A 24,855-nucleotide genomic window follows, 5' to 3' on the forward strand; every position below is an offset into this window, starting at 1 on the left:
GCCACTGTGAGACACCACCTCCCCACAGCACCCAATGCAGAGGTGCCAACCAATCACAGGCCCAAGCCTCCAAGAGGATGAGAAAAGTACACTTCTTTTTAAGTTGGCTGTGATGGAAACCAACATGGCGAATAGCTGTAATACACATATAGGGTATCTCCATGTCCCTTCAGGGATTGATAGTTCATTTGTCTTTAGCACTGACTAACAGTCTATTGTCTAGACGTACCACTGAAGATTTATTGTACCTAGTAGAAGAGATGGGAGGGACAAGAAAAGGCTTCTATGGAAAGAATAAATGGGTTTACAGGTATAACAAATGAAAGACAAGATTAGTATTCTTTTATGCAATTGTGGTAGTCTTTTTTTTCTTCAGAACCCCAATTTCCCCTTACCTGAGTATTAGGGGTTCACTCTTGCAATCCTGGATATTCAGAAGGCTGAGGTATGAGGATCAAGGTTCAGACATCCCAGAAAGACACATCTACAAGACTTTATCTCCTGTTAATCAGCAAAATGTTGAACTCCAGATACAGTTCAAAGGGTAGAGCACTAGCATGAGGAGAAAAAGTATAGAGAACTAGGTTCAAGCCCTAGGACTGGTAGAAAACACATACAAATCTCCCTTCTCCAGAAATTTTTGAGAGTGGAAGTCTCATAGAAGTTTCTGCTTCTTAATTAAAATGAAATTCCCAGGCTGCTTTTTACACATTGAATCTCAAATGTCTACGGTTTAAAATGATCTTTTGGCTGGGGTGGTGAGGGTTGTTCAAGTGGTAGAGCAACATGCCTGGAAAGGTCAACACTCTTAAGTTCAAACCCAAGGAATGCTAACAAGAACAATAATAATGACATTATCTGAATGATAGACGGCCAAGTAAGTCTTGCACAGTATGTTCTCTATGAATAAACAGAGTTTTATTTCTTCCTTTCTGTTCTAATTTCCTTTCTTTGTCTTTGTCACTAGCTAAGAATTCCAGTATCATATTGAATAAAAGTGAGAGGGAATGACTAAGATGTTTTTATATGTTCCTGAGCTAAGCAGACATTTCTTTAGATCACTTACTTTAGAAACTGTGTATTCTAAACTCTTCCTCTGCCTTTTATTTTATTTTGTGTGCTGGTTATGGGGTTTGAAATCAAGGACATTCCCTCTCACTTGGCTTTTTCTCTCAAGACTGGTGTTTCTGCCACTTAAGCCACATCTCTGCTTCCGTTTTTTTTGTTGTTGTTGTTGTTTTGTTTTTGGTTTTTTGGGTTTTTTGGGGGGTTTTTTCCTGGTTAATTGGATCCTCTCAGAGTTATCTGGATGACTTCAAACCTTGATTCTCAAATCTCAGCCTCCTGACCAGCTATGACAGGCATGGGCTACTAGCACTCAACCAACTCCTCCTCCTCCTCCTCCTCCTCCTCCTCCTCCTCCTTTTTATTTTTTTTTTTTAATGTACAAATTGAAAAAAATAACAAGAGACTGGGTTGTCATTCAGTGGTTGAGTGCTGATTGGATTCCCAGCACTTTAAAAAAGAAAGTGACAATCAGAGATAGAGACAAAACAGAGAAAGAAAGGAGGGGTGGGGGTAAAGGAGGGAGGAAAGGGGGAGGGAGAGGAGGAAGCAGGAGAAGGGAGGGGGTGAGAGAGAGAGGCCGATACTAAGTCCCTGACACTATGAGGTACATTTTCAACTTCAAAGGGCACCAATTAGCAAACACAGCAGTTAAGGAGAAAACTTCTGCAAACTCATGTGCTAAACACATTCCACTCACAACACCCTTAATGTCCTCCCACACTGTTTCTAGCAGCTCACTGTAGCCCTTGAAACCCTCATCCTTTTCCTAGCAGACTCAGAGCTACACTCTCCCCTCATGCTACAAAAACATCAGACCAAGACTGGCACTGTTGCTCAAGTAATAAGAGGTCAGAGCTGTGCCTAGTGTACCTGGATTTAACTCAAGTACCCAAACCAATGTCAGAATAAAATCAATTTCTACTTTCCCTGGTCCACTGTGACTTTGCTTTGTTTACAGAAATTTTTGTTTGTTTCCAGTCCTAAGCACTGTCCTTGGGCTTTCTCAAAGCTAGCATTCCTTTTATTTGTTTTTTGTGGGTCATAGGGGCTCAGGGACAACTCCCAGGCCCAGAGTTCAAGCCCCACAACCCACAAAAAAATATACATATATAAATATATATTATGATAAAGATGATATACAGACAGGCTACAGTTACATAAATGAGGTAAATGTACATTATTTTTTGCACATATCACCCCCTCTTTTGTTCTCTCCCAGCTGTTCTCTCCCATGTCCAACTACAGGTTGTCCATTTTCAACATAATATCTAGGGGCACCACTGCTACATTTGTTCCCCTGTGTCACACCATTTCTGTGTGTCCCTTACCTTTCCAAGGAGAGATAAATGAAGTCAAGAAGAAAACAAAACCAATAGCCCTCTTTTTCCATTTCCCGGGACTTTATTTTCATTTCAATAAATATTACATGATTAGAGGCTCACAGGCATTGTGCCTTACTGTTCTTCTCCCAAGAGTGTTGTTCTTATGGTCTCACTGTCCATTGTGACTTGAACTCTGGGCCTGGGTGTTGTCCCAGCTCAAAGCTACTGTCCTACTCCTTGAGTCACAGTGCCACTTCTGGTTTTCTGGTGGTTAATTGGAGATAAAAGTCTCAAGGACTTTAGTGCCCGGGCTGGCATTGAACTATGAAGGTTTATAGCTGTGAGCCACCGCACGGGTGAGTGGGTGTTACCCTGAATGGGTGTTGGTTTTGTCAAATGCCTTCTCTGTTTTAAACATTTTTAAATGCATTAATTTTTTTTTCTTTTCTTTTTTTTTTTTTTTTTTTTGCCAGTCCTGGGCTTGAGCTCAGGGTCTGAGCACTGTGCTTGGACTTTCTCAAGGCTAGAACTCTACCACTTGAGCTTCAGAACCAGTTCTGGCTTTTTTTCTATGTATGTGGTACCAAAGAATTCAACCCAGGTCTTCATGCATGCTAGGCAAACACTCCACCACTAGGCCAAACTCCTGGCCATAAAATGCATTAATTTTATTATGGTAAAATATACATAATTCCTCATTTCGTCCTTTCTTCCTCCCTTAACATCCAACATTCTATTTTCTCCTCCTCCTCCTCCTCCTCCTCCTCCTCCTCCTCCTCCTCCTCCTCCTCCTCCTCCCCCTCCTCCTCCTCCTCCTCCTCCTACCCCTCCTCCTCCTCCTCTTCCTCTCCTCCTCCTCTTCTTCCTCCTCCTCCTCCTTCTCCTCCTCCTCGTCCTCCTCCTCCTCCTCCTCCTTTTTCTTCTTCTTTTTCCTTTTGTGGGTCCTGGGGCTTGAACTCAGCCTGGGCACTGTCCCTGAGCTCTTCAGCTCAAAGCTACCACCCTACCCTTGAGCTGGCACCACTTACCTTTTTCTCAACGTTAATTGGAGATAAGAGGCTCAGGTCCTTTTGTGCCCGGGCTGGCTTTGAACCTTGATCCTCAGATCTCAATCTCCTGAGTAGCTAGGATTACAGGTATGAGCCATCATGTACAGCTTCTATTTTCTTTTCTGTGTCTGTCTTGGGGCTTGGATTCAGCGCCTAAGTGCTGTCCTGAGCTTTTTTTTTGTTCAGAGCTAGTGCTGTATCACTTGAGCCATAGCTCCGCTTCCAGCTTTTTGGTGGTTAATTTGAGATGAGAATCTCACTCTATTTTTTATCTCTATAATTTTTCTTTTTGCCAGTCCTGGGGCTTGAACTGAGGGTCTGGGTACTGTCTCTGAACTTCTTTTGCTCAAAGCTAGCACTCTACTACTTGAGCCACAGCACCACTTCTGGCCTTTTCTGTCTATGTGGTACTGAGGAATCAAACCCAGGGCTTCATGCATGCTAGCCAAGCACTCTACCACTCAGCCACCTTCCCAGCTCCCTCTCCATGATTTTAACTACTTGTTCTATGTATGTAGAATCATAAAATACTTGTCTTCTTATGACTGGCTTTTTTCAGCTATCAAGATAGTCTCAAGCTTCATTCCAGGATTTCGTGTGCGTGCGTGCATGTGTGTGTGTGTGTGTGTGTGTGTGTGTGTGTGTGTGTGTGTGTGTGTGTGTTTGCTCAGCTTGCTTGCTCATAGCTGATGATAAACCACTTAAGCTATATACCTCCACTCCATTTTCTTGCAGGTTAATTAGACATATTGTTTACAGAACTTGTTGGGTTTTCTGCCTGTGCTGGCTTTGGAATAAGTATAAGGAAAACAAACAAAAAAGAGCAGCAAAGGGGAACTCAACAGGAAGAACACCTAGGAAAAACAACCAAGTCTATCCCTAGGGGACCAAGGGAGCAGTCTCCCTTACAACTAGGTGTGGGGAGGTAATTAGGTAGAAAGAGTGAAGTCAGATGTGCCAAATGGAAGTGGGGTGAGATGGAGGGGGGCTGGGTGGTCAATGGTTTGTTGGGTTTTCTTTCTTTTTTGTGGGTTATGGGGCTTGAACTCAGCCTAGGCGCTGTCCCTGAGCTCTACAGCTCAAGGCTACCACCCTACCCTTGAGCCAAACCCTGCTTCCTGTTTTTCTAGAGGTTAATTGGAAATAAGAGTCTCAGGTCCTTTTGTGGTCTGGGCTGGCTTTGAACCTTGATCCTCAGATCTCAGCCTCCTGAGTAGCTAGGATTATAGGCGTGAGCCACCGTGCCCGGCTGTGGGGTTTTCTTGTGGAAGTCCTAGGACTTGAACTCGGGGCTTGGGCACTGTCTCTGAGCTTCTTTTGCTCCATTTGAGCCACAGTTCCAATTCTGTCTGGATTTTTCTGTGATTAATTGGAGATAAACATTTCATAGACTTTTCTGTCCCGGCTAGTTTCAAACTATGATTCTCAGGTCTCAGCCTCCTGAGTATCTAGAATTACAAGAGCCACTGGTTGGCAATATTATTTTTACTGAGGAATTTTCAAGGTCTCATCAGCGTCTGTATCTGCCAGGGGTGTCAACACCAGTCATGGCTTTGGTCTCAGGCTCTCTTCCAAGACTGCTGGGTGCATTTATTCATGGGGGAAGGGAAGAGGTGATAATTCAGCAAGGTCCGCAGCAAGGACAGTTCTAAGATATGGCTGTCAGGAAGAAAGGTGAGTGGTTTTCAGTTTAAATTTCTGTTACTAAGAACCTAAGATCTCAGTCTCACTAATAGGTAGAATTACATCTGTGAACTACTGACACCCAACAAGTCTTCTATTTCCTTATCTTCTATATAGTTGTTTTTCATTTTGGGGAATGAGGTGTTGAAGTCATCAACTATTACTATCACAAATGGATAAACCCATTTCCCATCAATGAGCGATTGCAGCAGTGATTTTGCTATAAAAGTGACCTCTCTGTGTCATGCTCTCTCTATCCTTCCACGTGATACACTATACTCCTTTGGGAGTCTATAGAGTCCGAACCAATAAGAAGGTTCTCATTAGAGGCAGTTTTTTTTTTTTTTTTTTTTGCCAGTCCTGGGGCTTGAACTCAGGGCCGGAGCACTGTGCTTGGTTTCTCCTCAAGGCTAGAGCTCTACCACTTGAGCCACAGCACCACTTCCAGCTTGTCAGAGAAAAGCTTGATTGCAGCCCTTTCTGAGGCGCTCTGTCGCATGAGGCTACAGTGACAGGAATATGGGAAAATAGGAAGAGGGCTCTCTCCAGGTATTGCATCTTTGGGTGGCTGGGTCCTGGACTTTCCAGTCTCCAGGACTGAGAAAGAAGTGTCTTGTCAAGCCATCCCAGATCACGGTATATAAGTCTGAGAGTTTCACTGCCTGTGTTGTTCACAGGACCCTCATAACAAAGCCCTCTTACTTAGGTGTGGTTGGGTAGCATTCCCTTACTTGCAACTAAGTTTCTGACTGTTGTCTTAGATTAGTTACTATAAAAAAGAAATCCCTCAATACCAATGACTTCAGAGACAAAAGTATTTTTAGTACTCAGAACCTTCCATTTGGCAAGTTTTCCACCACTTGAGCCCCAGATTTTATTTTAGATTTCTTCAAAGTCCAGCCATAGATTGAAGCCAAGAACTGTTAGTGACTTTGAGTGACTTTGAGATCTTCAACAAATGGAAGATAGGAAGAGAACAGCAGAGCGTGTTCACTTGCGTTTTTATTTTTGTGCCAATCCTGGAGCTTGAATTTAGGGAATGGAGCATTGTCCCTAAGCTTTTGTGCTCAAGGCTCTCTGACACTTCAGCCACAGCTCCACTTTCAGCTTTTTTTTTTTTTTACATCATATTTCAAACGTCATGTTTAACAAACAAGTATTCAAGAAGGGAATCTCTACATGCAATCACTGGCACATAAATTTTAGAACATAATTAAAATTAAGCTCAGACTTTGTATGTCATAGATACATATTGATCTATATAACATTATACCTGTAGAGTATATATCCCATCATAGATTTTGATGTCCATGTAGCTGTATTTGTCCTTCCAAGATCATGGCAATGACCTTGAGTACCAGAATACTGAGTCATTGATTTTGTACTGTTTGGATCTAATATTCACATATCAAGGAGACCATGCTCCTTTTGTTCCTTTGGTCTTGACTTATCTCACTCAACATGATTTGCTCTAGATCATCCACTTCCCAGAGAATGCCATTATTTTATCTTTTTTTTTTTTTGCCAGTCGTGGGCTTGAGCACTGTCCTTGGACTTTCTCAAGGCTAGCACTCTACTACTTGAGCCTCAGCACCACTTCTGGCTTTTTGCTATGTATGTGGGGTGCCGCGGAATCGAACCTGGATCTTCGTGCATGCTAGGCAAGCACTCTACCACTAGGCCAAACTCCCAGCCCCCCATTATTTTATCTTGTCTGGTGACTATGTAGAATTTCATTGTATATATGTACCACATTTTATATCCATTCATCTGTAATGGGGCATCTGGGTTGTTTCCATCACTTGGCTGTTGTGAATAGTGCAGAGATGAACATTGCTGTGCAGGTGTCCTTATCATATCCTGGGTTAGATGCTCAGGGTAGATGGCCAGGAGTGGTATGGTGAGACCACAGGGAAGGTCTATTTTTAGTTTGTTGAGGAACTTCCAAACTGCCTTCCAGAGTGGTTTACTAATTTACATTCCCACCAGCGGTGCAGTAGGGTTCCTCTTTCTCCTTATCCCCACTAGCATTTGTCATTGAGTTCAAAATATTGGCCATACTAATTGGGGTAAGGTGGTATTTTAGGGTTTTTATTTGCATTTCCTTTATGACCATGGACGATGAGCATTTTCTCATGTTTTTCTGCCATTTTAAGCTCTTCTTTTGATGTCTCTTTAGTTCCCTTGCCCATTTAGTGATTGGTTTGTTGGGTTGGGGGGGATTAGTTTGAGTTTCCTGTACATATTGGATATTAAGCATCTGTCTGATGTATTATTGGTAAATATCTTTTCTCAGTTGGTTGGCTGTCTTTCTACATAATTAGCTATGTATGGAAACTTTCTTTTTTTTTTTTTTTTTTTTTTTGCCAGTCCTGGGCTTGAGCTCAGGGCCTGAGCATTGTCCTTGGACTTTCTCAAGGCTAGAGCTCTACCACTTGAGCCTCAGCACCACTTCCGGCTTTTTTCTATGTATGTGGTACCGAGAAATTGAACCCGGGTCTTCATGCATGCTAGGCAAGCACTTTAACCACTAGGCCAAACTCCCGGCCCCTCTGCGGAAACCTTCTATCTTTAGGTAGTTCCTTGTCAAGTCTCCAATCTGTTGTGACCCTGGGATTCTGTTCAAGAACTTTTTGCCTGTGCCTATGAGTTCCAGTGTCTCTCCTACTCTGCCATGTAGCAATTTTAGCCTTTCTCAGGTCTGATATTGAGGTCTTTGATCCATTTTAAGTTAATGTTCACTTCCAGCTTTTGGGGGATAAGTGTCTCACATACTTTCTGGCATGGGCTGACTTTGAAGCTCGATCGTCAGATCTCAGCCTCCTGAGTAGCTCCGACAGGAGCCATCAGCTCCCAGCTTCACATCCTAGGCTGGCCTCAAACTCACAACTCTCCACCCTCAGCCTCCAGAGCGCTGAGGTTGCTTGTGGCCGCGTACCACCACGCTCAGCCCTTGAAACATTACTGAAAATGAAATGACATGTACTGAGCGTTCACAGGCTTGGCCCTGGTGGTCACTGTCTTCACCCCGCCGACCGTGTCGTAGCGAGGTCGGTCCAGGGTCTGTAGGGGGCGCCGGCCATGGCGCTGGCCCTGGGCCGCAAAGGCGGAGCCGTTTTCCCAGGCCTCGCCCCTGTCGGGCCGCTGGAACTTGCCGATCCCGGGATCCAAGGCTTCTCCGGCGGGCCACACCTGCCCAGCTCCGCCGGGATGCAGCGCGCCCTGCCCTACGTCCTGCGCCTCCCGCGGCCCCGGCGGCCCCTCGGGGCCCGCGACTGGGCTTCGGACGCCGCCGTCGTCGGCGGCCGCGAGATCCAGGTGCGCGCCCTGGCCGGTCCCGACCGAGGTAACCCCCGCGCCGCCGCGCGCGCCCCGCCGTGATTCCGGGCTGGGGTAGGGGCAGGGCGGGCCCGGCACCCCGTCGTGGCTCTGAGGACGGGTCTCAAGTATCCTGTCTCCTGCGCTAGGCTCCTCCGGCTGCTCGGAGATCTCCGTCTGTGCGGGGGTACACTGGGGAAAGGAGCCGTGCAGAGTAGCACTTGAGGCCCAGTGACACGCTATCAGCGCTGAACAGCCGGGTACTTTCGCCCACGGCCGAGTCCTGGAGGGGCGTGGCCAGTCCCTGGTCGGCCTGTGGGGGAGGACGCGGGGCGGGGCTAGCGGCTCGTCCAGCGCAAGGGACAGCTTTGAGCACCAGGGTGGCGGTGCATGTGCATGACTTCAGTGTCATCCTGTGGCCCTCCCTGGTTTTCGTTTTTGTTTTGTGGTAGTCCTGAGGTTTGAACTCAGGGCCTAGGCTCTGACCCTGAACTTTTGTGCTCAAGGCTATTGTTCTAGCACTTGAACCACAACCCCACTTCTGGCTTTCTAGTAATTGGAGGTAAGAGTCTCCCAGGCTTAATTGCCCAAACTAGCTTGGAACTGTCATCCTCAGATCTCAGCCTCCTGAATAGCTAGAATTACAGGCATGATGGCACACGTTTATTCAATAGTTATCTTTTTGCCCTGCCAGTAGATCTTGAAGAGCTTTTGCTTTCTTTTTCTTTTTGGTAGGTCGTGGGACTTGGACTCTGGGCCTAGGCTCTGTCCCCCAGCGCTTCAGCTCAAGGCTACCGCCCTACCCCTTGAGCCACAACCCCACTTCCTATTTTCTGGTGGTTAATTGGAGATAAGATTCTCTGACTTTAGTGGCCAGGCTGGCTTTGAACTGCTATGCTTAGCTCTCAGCCTCCTGTGGAGCTGGGATTACAGGTGTGAGCCACCACGCCCAGCTTTGAAGAGCTTTTCTAACTCTGTTTCCTGCTATTGCACACTACTTCCCAGGGTTTAGCCACTATTTCTTGTTTTGTTTTGCCAATCCTGGCACTTGAACTCAGGGCCTGGGCATTGTCCCTGAGCTCTTTTGCTCAACACTAACTTTGAGCCACAGGGACACTTCTGGTTTTCTCATGGTTAATTGGAGATGAGTCTCCTGGGCTCTCATGCCCAGACCGGCTTTGAACCTCAACCCTCAGATCTCAGGCTCCTGTGCTAGGATTACAGGTATAAGCCACCTGTACCTGCCTGGAGAATTGACATTCTAAGCTGTGTTTGGTAGACAAATTCCAGTGACTCTTCACTCCAATTATCCAGCAAAAAGCTTGGAGTAGAAGTGTGACTCAAGTGGTAGAGTGTCACCATTGAGTAAAATAGCCAACCAAGAGCCTCTGCAATGCACTGAATTCAAGCATCAACCCTGGTGGTGGGGGTGGAGGGAGCAGAGAAAGCAAGTAGTGGTGAAGAGTCAAGGAATATTTATCACACCTCACACTGGAACAGGCAGAGAGTTAGCATTTCCACTTATCTTTCCCATATAATGGAAATAGAAGAGTTGGGGCCAATGAGAGGTGTGCATAGTTAGGAAACCTATGCACAGCTGAGTGTGGTGGACTGGTCTCAGGTGTGGTCTGGCTGATTATGATCTCAGGATCCACCACGCAGAGCCTTGGTGTTTGCGTGGTAGCTTCCATTCTTGTCACAGTGCTATCAAGTACTCTTGTTTTTCCCTGGATTGTAAGGTAACTTAACTGCTAGAGAGAATGGCTGAGAGCAAAGTACACAAATAAAAATGGAGCAGAGAAGCGTTTCATGAACTTTTCTGCCTAGGTGGGCTTTGAACCTCTATCTTTAGGTTCAAGTCTCCTAATTAGCTAGAATTCCAGGCATAAGCTACTAATACTCCGGCCTCATAGACTGTTAACCCCTCTTCTCCCTTTCCCATGTTTGGAATCAAACCCCAGGGCTTTGTACAGGCTGGGTAAATGCTCTACCACTGAACTTCGTCCCCAGCAATTGTTAGCTTTTAGAAAGTGAGGAGTTCCTGTTCCTCAGTTTTTCCTGTTATATGTGTTAAGTACTTGTTAAACTCTACCTCCCAGTGCTTTCTGTTGGACCTCCACCTACATAGCCTGTGGAGGTCATCGAGACAGAGGAGGTTTTCACTGGACTGGGTAAGAGTGGAAATTGCAACACAGCCTCTCTCACTGCTTGGGCTAAAGGGCAGTGTGTTCCCAGAACCCAGCCATGGCTGAATGCTCAGTTCCCCAGAACCTGGCATGTTGTAGTACAAGGTGAGTGAATGTAAGCCAAAGGCACAGCATGGCTCCTCAGGGCCCCAGCTTGCAGCATGGTCTGTTCTGATGACCACACATTCATACTTTATCTAGATACTTGTTACATTATCCCTTTTGATTCTCATAACAACGCTTTTATTATTTGTCTTATCAGGAAATTGAAGATCAAAAAAGTACAGAGACTTTACTTGATATGTCCAGGTTGTCATCCTTGGTTTCAGCCAAGGACAATAAGAACTGTTAGTCTATGTCCTGAGGGGGAGAGGAGATACAAATGAAAGGCTAAAAGCAGTTCAGAAAGAAAAGGACAGAACCAGAAAGCAGGAAGATAGGGAAGAAAGTTTGTTAAAAAAAATCATGCTTACTGTGTATTTTTTTTGTGTGGCCATATAATAAGTGACTGAAATATTTGTTGCATGAAATGCTACACATATATTAATTGTGCCTTCTGTAAGTCATGTTATAAATATAATTGTCGAGAACCATCGGAGTCTCAAAGATAGACATCAAAACAAAGAATGTTTCAGCAAGGCAAAATTCACATCTACAGAAGGCTGTGCAAGCCCACAGAACCAGCAGGCTACTTCTTATTTATCCTGGATAAAGCAGGCCCTGCCTCTCGGCTCAGATTCGTTGAACTCAGGCTCACAGCTGTCTCATGATTGTCTAGTTTGAGGAGGGTAAGATGTATTTACTATAAAAACAAAGCAAACAAAAAAAAACCTCAGAAGATTAACAGTACACAATCTCAAAACAATAGCCTCTGCTATTTCTTAAATAATCTGAGTGTGGCTTCAGAGGTGTGCCTTAATTCCATCTTGAGACAATCAGTAAGGCAAATCTTACATTTCAAAATCTTGCTAGGAGCTGGGCCCAAGTGGCTCATACCTACAATTCTAAGTAGTCTGGAGGCTGAGAGCTGAGGACTGTGGTACAGAAGTCAGTCCAGGCAGGAAAGTCGGGGAGACTCTTACCTCTGTTAACTACTCAGAAGAAGCAAGCTGGGCAAGTGGAGCTGTGGCTCAAAGTGGTAGAGAGCTAGCCTTAAGCAAAGTTGCTCAGGAACAGTGCTCAGTCCTTGAGTTCAAGCCCCACCACTGACAAAAAAAAAATGGGTTGTATTGGCCTGGGAGTTTGGCCTAGTGGTAGAGTGCTTGCCTAGCATGCAGGAAGACCCAGGTTCGATTGATTCCTTGGTACCACATACATAGAAAAAGCCAGAAGTGGTGCCATGACTCAAGTGGTAGAGCACTAGCCTTGAGAAAGCCCAAGGACAGTGCTTAGGCCCTGAGTTCAAGCTAGAAATGGCAAAAAAAAAAAAAAAAAAAAAAAAAAGCAAGCTGGACGAGGCACTGTGGCTCAAGCAATCGAGCACTAGGCTCAGAGTTCAAGCTCTTGGACTGACACAAGAAAATAAAATCCTTCCCTATCGCAAAGCAGTTCTTTTCCTTTCTTTACTTGCTGATATAGTCTTAACAAAATAACCAACTAGAGCAAAGCCACTAGGCCAGTGCAGAAACTTTCAAGTAACCTACTTTGATAGAAAAGCCAGCTTTCGGGCGGGAGTTTGGCCTAGTGGTTTGATTCCTTGGTACCACATACATAGAAAGAAAAAAAAAAAGACAGCTTTCCTCACAGAACTGTGGGCACACTTGAGCTGTTTCCCATGGCAAAACTTTGCAGACGGTCATGCAGGAGTTGGCTGGGACTGTGCTCTCATCAGAGGCTGGATGAAGGGCACATGTGCTTCTGGTTTCTTGCTGCAGTTGACAAAATTCACCTTGTGGCTACAGTACTGAAGTCTTACCTTCTTGCTCTCAGCTCCTAGAACTGCCCACATAGTGCCTTGCCATGTGACCCTCTCTCCACAAACCCATTAGTGTGGCTGTCAACATAGAGCCTTGTATGTACCATAGCTCCATCACAGAAAGCCAGAGTATATCACCTTTTCCACATACTTTGTATGGGGGGGGGGGTTGTACTACTTTTCGTCATTTTTTTTTTGTAATTGACAGGTATATACCACCATATCTGCTGTTGGTTCAAATTAGATCTTGCTGACTTTTTGCCCATGCTGACTTTGAATCCTTTCAATCTCCACCTCCTAAGTAGCTGGCATGAGTGGCTACAGCCAGCCTGTTACTTGGGCTTTAAATTCAGGGCCTACCTGCTTGCTACATAAGTGCTCTACTACTTGAGCCATTTTTTTTTTTTTTTTACTTCAGTGGTTGAGCAAAAATGACATTTTAACTCATGTTATTTCATTGGTTAAAAGCAAATCTCTGGCCCCATACACACTCAAGAAAAATAGGAAATCTTCTGGATGTAAAAGTTACAAACAGCTGGGCTGATGATATTTTTCTTTTCTTTTTTTCTTTTGCCAGTGCTGGGGCTGGAACTCTGGGCCTGGGAACCGTCCTTGAACACTTTTTGTTCAAGGCTAAAGTTCTGACACTTGAGCCACAGCACCACTTCTGGCTTTTTCTATGTATGTGGTATGGAGGAATGGAACCCAGGGCTTTGTGCATGCTAGGTAAGCACTCTACCATTAGGCTAAACTCCTGGCCCGATAATTTTCTTTATCCGGAAAGACAAAGAGGCAGCTCTTCTAACACTGACAGCCCTGAGCTCCAGAGGTTTACCAACTAATTGGCCTCCAAATCCAGAGGCTTGGGGCTCCAAGCTTTCAGAGCTAGCTGCTCATTGCTCTGAGTGCCCAAGCAGAGGCACTGTGTGCTTAGAGTACTGACATCTGGTGGCTAGTTTCAGCTACATTTGTGTTGGGGGCCGACTGTGGGGCCAGTGACCTTGGACCCACACAATTGTGTACACAAGGAAGTAAGCTCTTATCAGGATAACTTAGGCAATGTCAACCACTTCTTATCAGGATAACTTCAGGCAGTATCAATCACTTATCAGGATGACTTTGGGCAATGTTAATCGCTTCTCATTTAATCTAATTGAGACTTGATTGCTGTTTTGTACAAATGTAGCCCATGGCAGTTCCCTAGTTTTAAGAAGAATATTTAAGGTTGGAACTTGAAATAAACTGTGCTACAGTCTTAAGCTCACACCCATAGGATACAGTCTGAGGCTGGAGTCTTGGGCCGCTGACTTAGGCTGTAGTCCTCCCGAACCCCATCCATTTGTCTCTTTTCTATTTTCTTAGTCCCTACCCCCTATTTCAGGAATCCCGATTCGCTGCCACCTGGCTCTGGCACATTTGTGTATTGGAACTTTGGCTCTTTAACCTTTGGCCACTCCACATCTAGTGAAGGGGCCTGGAAGCCTGAATAGCTTCAGCCCTCACCTTTGGCTTCTCACTTCTGAGTCTCTGCTACACCACTGTCTCATCTCAGTACTTGTTTTGGTAACCTTAGCTTCATTCAGTCTCACCCCAGTCATGCTATAGAACTCTTCAGCTACCTCTCCTGTTAAAACATCAGGGCCTTAGCTCTTGGTTCTCTGGAAATCTTACTTTCTGGCATAACACCCTCTGGGTACTGGACCCTCAGTTCTTGGTAATTCTGAAAGATTTCAGCTATTTCCTTACTGCTTTGTTAGGGCTGGAAGCACTGGGTTGTAACCTGCTTTTCACAGAACCAGCTTAACCCACTCTACCTGTGATAAAGACCACAGGTAGGCAAAGACAATTCAAGAGAGCCTCTGTTGAGGACTAATATTTTAACCTAATGCAGTAGCTAAGGTCTCAAGTCTAAAGTAAGAGTGTGTGTGTGTGTATGTGCCAGTGCCACAGCTTGAACTCATGACTACGTGTTCTTGTTTAACATTTTTGCTCAAGACTGGCACTCTCACCATTTGAGCCATACCTCCGTTTCTAGCACTATTTTTTTTTTTTTTTTTTTGCCAGTCATGGGGCTTGACCTCAGGGCCTAGGCACTGTCCTTGGACACTTTTGCTCAAGGCTAGTGCTCTGCCACTTGACCCACAGCACTAAGTCCGGCTTTTTGTGTATATGTGGCCCTGGGGAATCAAACCCAGGGCTTCATGCATGCTAGGCAAGCACTCTACCATGAGGGTATGCACCCAGTCCTGTTTCTAGCATTTTTGCTTGTTAATTAAAGATAAGAGTCTCTAGGATTTGTCTGTCCTGGCTGATTCTCAGATCTTAGCTTCCCGAGTAGCCAGGATTACAGATGTGAACCACCAATGCCTGGCTGTCTTAAATAATTTTGGTAATTATGGACAAGTTTCATTATGCTATTTTATACTGATCCAGTTTTTAAAAGTTTTTTTGTTTTTGCCAGCCCTGGGCCTTGAACTCAGGGCCTGCGCACTGTCTTTGGGCTTTCTCAAAGCCAGCGCTCACCACTTGAGCCACAGTACCATTTTTGGCTTGTTTCTATATATGTGATATCGAGGAACCAAATCTGGATCTTTGTGCATGCTAGGCAAGCACTCTACCACTAGGCTAAACTCCCGGCCCTAGAAGTTTTTTAATTATTAAAGTAATTTTCTGAGCCAGGTGCCAGTGGCTCATCTGTAACCCTAGCTACTCAGGAGGCTGAGATCTGAGGATCTTGGTTCAAAGCCAGCTAGGTACTAAAATCCCTGAGACTCTTATTTCCAATTAACCCCAGAAAACTGGAATTGGCCTTGTGGCTTAAGAGGTAGGACGGAGCAGGCACAGTGGCTCATGCCTGTAATCCTAGCTACTCAGGGGGCTGAGATCTAAGGATCAAGGTTCAAAGGAGCTCAGGCACAAAAGGACCTGAGACTCAATTAACCTCTAGAAAACTGGAAGTGAGGCTTGGCTCAAGGGTAGGGCCGTAGCCTTGAGTTGAAGAGCTCAGAGACAGTGCCCAGGCTGAGCTCCATGACCGACACACACACACACACACACACACACACACACACACACGCAAGAGGTAGGGTGGTAGCCTTGAACTGAAGAGCCTAGTGACAACACCCAGGCCCAGAGTTCAAGTCCCATGACTGACCCCCCTTCCCCCCCAAAAAAATAATTTCCTGGAAAAGGTATAGGAAGCAATGATACAAAAATCAGAGGTTACTTTGTTAGAAGCTGTGACAGCACATCTGGGGGATGGGAGACAAACAGAAGCTGGTTACATGTCTATGTCTTGATTTAGTTATAGGGCTGTTTGCCTGGAAACTCTACAGGGAGGTGTTTGGTTATGACAGGAAGATAGTATGGCAGGAGCTGTGAAATTCTGTGTGTGTGAGGGATGGTGGTTACCTTGTGCCTCTTGCTCCACAGTTGACAAATCCCTCTTCCTATGGGAGACAGAAAGAGCAAAGGCTATTCTCATCTAATAGCTGGGGTAACTGAGGCCTGAGGGTGTAATGTGCCCTAGTAATACAACCTACAACCCAGGCCTCCATGTCTAGTCTCCAGCAAGTGGGTAAGCAGTGCAGCTGGCTCACTGCAGCTTGTTCTATCACTTGTAGGAATCGCTGAGATCCTGATGAACAGGCCTCATGCCCGAAATGCCCTGGGGAACATCTTCGTCAGCGAGGTTAAGATTGGGGAGCACTAGGGTGGGGCTGGGATGCAGCAGGAGGTACCTGACAAGGGGTCTTCTGCAGCTGTTTGAAGCTCTGGCCCAGCTGCGAAAGGACGAGCATGTGCGTGTCCTGCTCTTCAGAAGTGGAGTGAAGGGTGTGTTTTGTGCAGGTAGGTTCCATCTCCTCCCAGCAGGGCCTGGAGGTCTGAGGTCAGTTCCACTGGAGGACACATTCCCATTTTACAGATGTAAACTTGAAATCCTAGGTCAAATGTCTTATAAAAAGGTCAGAGCAGAAGTTAGCTTGGTCTTGACCCCATATCCTCATTCTTTCTGCTACACCATGCTTTATTCTCACCCTTTACTGAAGAAATGAAGAAACTGAGTCATCAAACATGCTTTTAAGGTTAATGGTAAGTTGAAACTCTATACCTTTTGCCCGCAGAATCCCAATCCTCATTGTCAAAGCTCTCCGTGGTCTCTGCATCAGTGGGGCTTCACAAGGCAGAAGAATAGGGGTAAGGGAGGACATGACTCTCAGAGGCTATCAAGATGTGGTGTGCCTTAGATCTGAGCTGTCAGGGCCAGGATGCACAGCCTGGGCTCCCCACTGATGGGACAAGTCTGCCTGCCTCATTCTCTTGGCCTCTTCCTTGACACCATCTTTGACCTTCTCCTCTATCAAGATCATGTCACGTGGAGTTCGGTGGCTCACACTTGTAATCCTAGCTACTCAAGAGGCTGAAATCTGAGGATCTAGGTTCCAAGCCAGCCCAGACACTTACTCAGATCTCAGCCTCCTGAGCAGTTAGGATCACAAGCATGAGTCATGAGTGCCGGGGTCCCCCTCCTTCCCCCCATCCTGGGGACTGAACTCAGGGACTGAGCACTGTCCTTGGGCTTTCTCAAACACTTGAGCCACCACACCACTTCTGGCTTTTTCTATGTGGTACCAAGGAATCAAACCTGGGTTGTCGTGCATGCTAGGCAAGCACTCTACCAGTAGGCCAAACTCCTAGCCCTAGTGACCAGTTTTTGTTTTGTTTAAATAATTTATTAACATTGATTTTTACATATTTCAAATGACGTGTTTAACAAGTACTCAAGAAGGGAATCTCTATGTACAATCACTGTGCCCCGTTTTTGTGTGTATTTATTGACCATACTTCACCAACTCTGAGATGATTATTTTTGTTATGTATGTCTTTACATATCCTAGGTATTGACCCTTCTACTCCACCCCTCCATCCCAGCCCCCAGTGTGGGGCTAGCACCCAGTGCCTCACAAATGCTAGGCAAGTGCTATAAAGCTGAGTGGCTTTCAGCCCTCCTATTAATTCCTTACTATTTGCTCATATTTCTCTCCCTCTGGATTGTTCTTCAGTTTGTTGAGTGTCGTGATGCTCAAAGTTATTACTTTGATGAAATCCAGTTGCTCTGTTTCTGTGAGCACTGCCCTCTCCTTTTTCTGACTCTCCCTTCCTCTTTCTGGTATTTCCCACTTCTTCAAGTCTTAGCTAGATGTTTTAGCCACCTGGGATTCCATAATGAGCCATTTTCCCAAGAGTGGCACCAACAGCTGGCCCTCTCCAGGTGCAGACCTGAAGGAACGGGAGCAGATGAGCCCTGTGGAGGTGGGCATCTTCGTCCAGCGACTCCGAGGCTTGATGAATGAGATCGGTGAGGATGTTCCTGTTCTTACCAGCCCTTCCCCATGCTTCCCCCACGCTCTACTCTAACACAGCTGCCTCCCAGGATAGGCACAAGGAATTCCACAAGGGTGCAATCAACGTTTTTACCACAAAAGGAGTCTTGGCACTTCAGCCTTTGTGCCCCATACCAATGTCCTATCCCCCTCAAGCCCAGCCACTCCCGGAGTCAGGAGTCATGCTCACTAGACAGATTTAAGCCTTTGCTATTTCTTTTCCTGGAGCACCCCTTCTTGAACTGCCTGAATTTTTTCTTTTGTTTGCCTAGGATAGCTTCCTTCCACTCCCAACCCCCAACTCCCCTGGCAGCTTAAACTCAAGGTCTGGTCCTGAGCTTTTGTAGTGTAGTGTAGGCTAGTTTTAAACCATGATATTCAAATTTTAGCTCTTAATAGGCTATAATTACAGGCATGAGCCTCAGGTGCTCAAAGAAAATAATATATATATATATAACATATATAATAATTATATATGTATATATCTTTTTTCCCCCCTTCACACCATAGCTAGGATGGCAGGCACATATAAACATACCCAACTTCTTCCACTGAGATGGACTCTCACAGACTTTTCTCCTCAGGCTAGCTTAAAACTGATGGCAACCTCTTATGTAGCTAGGATCACCAGTCCCAGCTCTAGATTTACTTTTATTGGTGCATTCAAATTCCTAGATTGTCACTGCCTGAATACTTGATTACCTTCCACTAGACACCCAGCACAGAATTTGGTATATATTAAATCAAGTCCCAGAGACACCAGTGCATGTAAATGTACACAGAAACTGTCAGCCCACTTTCCAGCTGACTCTAGATGGTTCCTGATGGGAAAGTTGACTTCTTAGCCTTGCTGATGTTCTAGGTGAAGGCCCAGTAAAGCCCTCTATTCCACCAGCCTGAAGTCTCTCCTGGTCCTCTGTCTCCACAGCCTCCTTCCCTGCACCTACCATTGCAGCCATGGATGGGTTTGCCTTGGGTGGAGGCCTGGAGCTTGCCCTGGCCTGTGACCTACGAGTGGCAGGTACTTGGAAGGGGTGAGGTAAGGGTATAAGACTGAACAAAAGAAGAAATCTGGGGCTTTTGCAAAGTTAGCCATTGCTCTTGACCTTCCCACCAAGGGAAAAACCAAGGGACAATATGGCACAGAAGTCAAAGGTATATATAGCCAGGCACAAAAGAACCTGAGACTCTTACCTCCAACTAACCTCTGGAAAACAGGAAGTGGGGCTTGGATCAAGGGTAGGGTGGTAGTCTTGAGCTGAAGAGCTCAGGGACAATGCCTAGGCCCAGTTCCAAGCCTTATGACACACCAAAAAAAAAAAAAAAAAAGGTCAAAGGTTTTGCCACCAACTGTTATTATAGCCATAGCTGGCAAGAACTATTTTGTTCAACTTGGGAAAGGCTGCTCCAACCTCTGAGCCATGGCTGACAGGATCAGCCAAGTAGAGAGACAAGTGGTGAGGACAAATAGCACTGTTTACCTTTCACTTCTGACCAAGGTGGATTGCTTACTATTAAAGGTGAGCCAGGTTTGTTACTGGTCCATCTGGTTGCAAAGGTGCTTGGCATGGTGATCACTGTCAGGCAAGTCATAGCAGCAGCCAAGTTTGCTAGATTCTAGCTCATTAGTAGAACATTTGACTTGCCTAGCATGCTCAAGGCATTGTGGGGAAAAAGGGGAATTGAAGTGATTAGTCACCAAAATTCCAGGTCAGGCTATGTTTCTAGCTCTGCCTGTCATTTGCTCACATGTCAGGCAGCTACCAAGCTGCCTAAAGAGAAAACCCTGAACAGTAGCCCAGCCTCCTTTCTGCCTATGTTACACAGGTCTGTGCTGAGAGAATTTGGCAGAGATCAAGAAAAGCTGCTCAAAGGTAGCAGCACTTCAGAGGAAGATGTGGACTGAACTGTCAGGGAATTTCAGGCTTGACAAAACCTAGGAGACATAAGTGGCAAGACCAAGGGCCATGCACACACCACATGCCAGGTGCAAGACAGAGAAGGCATTTACCTGCAAAGCAATGAAGACACCTTGTAGGAATCTTTGTTCCAGAGCATTTCATATGATGCTCTGACCAGGAAAAAGGGGCCAGTTATTATTTTTTTTCGCCATTGAAGCTCAGGAGAGTTACAGGTGACGCATTACCAGGAGGAACTGGTGAGATACCAGCCTAGAGGCCCAATCTGTTGAAATCCAGGTGTAGCCCCAGGGGTTAGCAATGGAGAGTGGGGCAGGGGAGAGGGCCTCCTTCTCTCTGTGTTGTTCCAATAGCTTCCTCAGCTGTCATGGGACTGATCGAGACCACGAGAGGACTTCTCCCAGGAGCAGGTATCCTGATTCCACTGTCAAAGTCTGTCTGCTTTCCTCCTGTCCTGGGTCTTGCCCTTCTATCTTAACTCAGTCTGCAACTCTGCAAAGTCCTGGGCATCTGTGGGTTCTCCCTTCTCCACCTTAGACTTAGCATCCTCACCCCACCATCCTTGCAGGAGGGACTCAAAGGCTGCCCCGATGCCTGGGAGTGGCCCTGGCAAAAGAGCTCATCTTCACGGGCCGACGATTGAGTGGAGAGCAAGCCCACCAGCTGGGCTTGGTGAATCATGCTGTGGCTCAGAATGAGGAGGGTGATGCTGCCTACCACCGGGCTCGAGCCCTAGCCCAGGAAATTTTGCCCCAGGTATTGTGACAATCGACACAGGAAAGATTGTGGGAGGGCCAGGGGGAAGGCAGGTGTTTCCTGAAATCCAGTGGGCTTCAAGCAGTAAGATGCAAGGTAGTTTCTGAGATCAAGTCATGTTTTCTCCATTCATTACCACCTGGCAATGTGGGAGTTGACAGGAACCACAATCCTAAGATCTTAGCCTCCTGCATAGCTAGGATTCAAGGTGAGTACTCAGGGAAAAACTTATTTTCAAAAGTATAGTATAGTTGGGCGCCAGTAGCTCATGCCTGTAATCCTAGCTACTCAGGAGGCTAGATTTGAGGATCATGGTTCCAAGGCAGCCTAGGCACAAAAGTCCATGAGAGTCTTATCTCCAATTAACCGTCAGAAAATTGGAAGTAGTACTGTGGCTCAAAGTATTAGAGTGCTAGCCTTGAACTAAAGAGCTCAGGGACAACATCTAGGTCCAGAGCTCATCACAACCAACCTCCCGCCCCCCAAAAAAAGGGAGGGGGAAGGTGGACAAAAACATGAGAAAGTGTATCAATATTTGAGAAGTAATGTACCCCCTACCTGCTGACTGTAACTGTAACCCCTTTATATATTACCCCAACAATAAAATAAAGTACAGTACAGAACAGAATTTACCTAATTTTAATACCTTTGAACCAAATATGCACACTTCAAATATATACAAAGTACTTAGGAACATTTCAAAACAGTTTAAGCCCATTAAAAAGTATTTGTCATTTATCATCTTAAGATTGTATTTGAATTAATCCCTAAAAATAACAAGTATATGTAAAAATCAATGTTAACAAATTATTTAATTTTAAAAAAAGTGTAAGTGGTGCTGTGACTCAAGTGGTAGAGTGCTACCCTTGAGCTGAAGAACTCAAGGACAGTGCCCAGGACCAGAGTACAAGTCCCACAACAGACAAAAAAAAAAAAGTATAGTACAGGAGCTGGGAGCTGGTGGCTCACACTTGTAATGCTAGCTTCTCAGGAGCCTAAGATCTGAGGATCTCAATTCAAAGTCACTGACCAAAAAAGAAAAAAAGAAAAAAAAAGTGTATGTACTCATCTGACTTCTATAACAGTGACTCTTCTGTAATCTTTATAACAATTTTTAAAAAATAGAAGTGTTTGATTTAAAACAGAAATCTTGCTAGAGGCATAGGATTTGAATTCTCAGCTTAACCTATTCTTAGTATTGCCCCTTCCCCTCCTCCCAAAAGAAAAACAAGCCAGATGCTAGTGGCATCTGGAATAAGAAAGCACCTTGTAGCCTGCTACAGTGGCACATATGACTACCACCTATTTGGAGTATGAAGAAGGACGGTCAATCCAAGAGTAGCCTGGGCAACTCTGGGGTTTTTTACACACACACACACACACACACACACACACACATATATTTGGAGTATGAAGAAGGACTGTCAATCCAAGAGTAGCCTGGGCAGTCTGCTTCCTTTTGTAAAGGATATTTAGTAGTAAGAGGACTAATGCAATACATAAATTGGTAGAATGGCTCTTCCCTACTTCAAACAAACATTTCTTCCTTCCTAGGCCCCCATTGCCGTGCGGTTGGGCAAAGTTGCCATTGACCGAGGAATGGAGGTGAGATTCCACTGGGTCAGGATTTGGGTTCACTTAAATACAACATGTCAGTGTTACAGTGCTTCCTAGTTCCTAGAAACAAACAGCAAAGATGCAAAGGACTCGGGAACTGGATACTTTAGCAAACCTGGAGTCAGATCTCAGTTTACTCATTTACATATACTAGGGTATATCCCTAGTTCTTTCCCTTAATGGAATGCTCAGAAAGGGCAAATGACTCAAGATCAGAAATGAGCAGTAGGAACCTAAGCCTGTAGAGCTCTTGGGTCTATATTGATAGTAATAGGGCCTCGAGTCCAGGGATGCTTTGGTGCAACTAATCTATCAATTAATTCCTCACACTGAATTTAGAACCTGAGCTGGGAACTAAGATTCAGGAGTAAGTTTAGGTCATTGACCCTCTGAGATGAAGAGGGGTAAGACAGACACAGACCACTTAGGAAAAGTTAATTATACCAAGCAGATACCTGAGGTTAGAATTATACTATCTACAAGGTGGCCACATATAGCTATTTCTACTCCTCCTCACTTTTCTCAGAAGTGATCAAAAACCTTTAGTGTATAAATTTATACATACTATTACTTAGAATAGATGACAGAAAATGTGCCAGGGACCAGCTCATAAAGGCCCAGGGCCTGCTTCCTGAGGATTGTGGAAATGCAAAGGCAACTGCTGGAGTGATGAGGTGGTTGGGAATGGACACTAGCCTGACCATGTAGCTTGTGTTCCTCCCGCCCACCAGTGCAGAAGTCAGCTTTACCCATGCCAGCCATTGGTTCTCCTAGATCACTTTGCTTCTACTATGCACTCCAGGCATAGATTCCTGATCAGCCCTTTCTGCTAGACTGGCTCCCGGAAGTGAACCAAGTCAGCTGTACACTTTCTTGTAGGTGGATATTGCATCAGGAATGGCCATTGAAGGGATGTGCTATGCCCAGGTATGTGGCTGTTGCCAGCCTGCATGTTTACTGGAGGGTGGGCCAGAGTTGAGGAGGCTTGTGTAACTGAGAAGATTCCTCCCAACCCCAAAGTCTTGTCTCTGCTTAATTAACCTAGGGTGGCTCCTAGAAAAGTACATGGCTTCTCTGTTTAACAACTTAATGGTGTATCCTACTCCACCGATACCCACAGAATCATAGCACATACTTAGCAAAGTATCTCTGTGTACCAAGTATCTCTGTGTACCTTGGCTTTTGTTATCCCTGTACCCAATGCCACTATAGGATCTAGGCTAGAGTTGGAATATCAAAGTTATACTACATTATACCCAACAGAGGGGCTACAAACCTACATCTTGACCTATTTATTTAGCCCTATTTGCTGTGTGTATGTGCTAATACTGGAGTCTAAACTCAAGGCCTCCCACTCTCCCTTAGCTTTTCATTTAAGGCCAGAGCTTTACTACTTGAACTATCTTTATACTGGTTAATTGGAGATTAGAATCTCCTTGATTTGACAGCTGAGGCTCGCTGTGAACTGGGATTCTAAGCCTCCTGAGTGGCTAAAATGATAGGGATGAGCCATCCATGTCTGGCTTAGCCCAATTTCTTGAGTGAATAACGTAGAACTGGGACATTCAAAACCTAGTGACAGCCAATTATATTCTCTTAATTTTTAATATTCTGTATTAATCAACTCTTCTTTGGCAGCTATCCCTCCTCCTACAAAACTAATACACTGTGCACTGTTGTAGAACATCCCAACCAGGGACCGACTGGAAGGCATGGCTGCCTTCAGGGAGAAACGCCCCCCCAAATTTGTTGGCAAGTGAACTCCCCCGTTCCCCCAAATACCCGGCATGCATAGCACCTTAAAGAACAGAATCCAAATGGGAAGTCAAGACTGTCCTCATTTCACCCTGGCCTTCAATTTCTTCACAAAGATGACCGACCATTACTAAATGATGGGCAAGATGATGACCATACCACTTCCTGTATCCTTCCTTATTCCTTACCCAGGCAAGATTGTCACTGGAGTCAGTGTTGCTTTGTAAAATGTCTGGCTCTCCCTATGACAAACCATGGATTAAACTAGATGCCTCTAGGTCTGTGTTGTTGGCTCTCAATCCATGGCCTCTGCCTCTCCGTGATCAGCTTACTAGCGACTACAAAAAGATCAGTGAGGGCCGGGAGTTTGGCCTAGTGGTTAAAGTGCTTGCCTAGCATGCATGAAGACCCGGGTTTGATTCCTCGGTACCACATACATAGAAAAAAGCCGGAAGTGGTGCTGAGGCTCAAGTGGTAGAGCTCTAGCCTTGAGAAAGTCCAAGGACAGTGCTCAGGCCCTGAGCTCAAGCCCAGGACTGGCAAAACAAACAAAAAAAAAAAAAAAAAAAAAAGATCAGTGAATCAGTGGGGGCAGTGACTGAGTAGGTGTCAGTAGCAACTGCAGATCTTAGCCAGTTCCTTGCTGTGTAACCTTGGACAAACTGCTTCCTCTTCTGAGGCCTCAGTTTCCTCAGTACCTGCGAGATTCTTCTGTTGTGAAGATTCAAAAACTGTTAGCTGGACTCTGGTGGCTCACACTTATAATCCTAGCTACTAAGAGGCTGAGATCTGAGGCTCATGGTTCAAAACCAGCCCAGCAGGGAAGCCCACAAGACTCATCTCCAATTAAGCACCAAAAAGGACAGAAATGGAGCTGTGGCTC

The 24,855-nt window shown here is 45.4% G+C and overlaps 1 protein-coding gene across 3 annotated transcripts; it reads left to right on the forward strand.

Moving 5' to 3' along the window:
• Positions 1-8,249: 8,249 nt before the first annotated feature.
• Echdc2 (enoyl-CoA hydratase domain containing 2) lies at positions 8,250-24,247 on the forward strand. Of its 3 annotated transcripts, XM_090334821.1 has the most exons (10): positions 8,252-8,468; positions 16,165-16,232; positions 16,303-16,390; positions 17,814-17,900; positions 18,854-18,946; positions 20,198-20,254; positions 20,413-20,600; positions 22,155-22,205; positions 23,097-23,144; positions 23,900-24,247. In XM_090334821.1, the coding sequence occupies exons 1-10, from the start codon at positions 8,333-8,335 to the stop codon at positions 23,975-23,977; spliced, it is 894 nt and encodes a 297-aa protein (XP_090190947.1). In that variant the 5' UTR covers positions 8,252-8,332; the 3' UTR covers positions 23,978-24,247. The 3 variants fall into 3 exon arrangements, with proteins under 3 accessions (XP_090190948.1, XP_090190947.1, XP_090190949.1); XM_090334822.1 differs by lacking the exon at positions 23,900-24,247 and having other exon boundaries at positions 8,250-8,468; positions 23,020-23,107; XM_090334823.1 differs by lacking the exons at positions 16,165-16,232; positions 16,303-16,390.
• Positions 24,248-24,855: the final 608 nt, after the last annotated feature.

Source organism: Megascapheus bottae, chromosome 6 (genome assembly GCF_031878675.1).
Source record: "Megascapheus bottae isolate mThoBot1 chromosome 6, mThoBot2.hap1, whole genome shotgun sequence".
NCBI classification, from domain to species: Eukaryota; Metazoa; Chordata; class Mammalia; order Rodentia; family Geomyidae; genus Megascapheus; species Megascapheus bottae.

Bases quoted from the DNA above. Each gene is read 5' to 3' on its own strand.
- Echdc2 (XM_090334821.1), top strand. From the start codon at position 8,333: ATGCAGCGCGCCCTGCCCTACGTCCTGCGCCTCCCGCGGCCCCGGCGG. The intron at 20,255-20,412 runs GTATCCTGATTC...CCATCCTTGCAG, and splicing joins AGGACTTCTCCCAGGAGCAG to GAGGGACTCAAAGGCTGCCC. The intron at 20,601-22,154 runs GTATTGTGACAA...CTTCCTTCCTAG, and splicing joins CCCAGGAAATTTTGCCCCAG to GCCCCCATTGCCGTGCGGTT.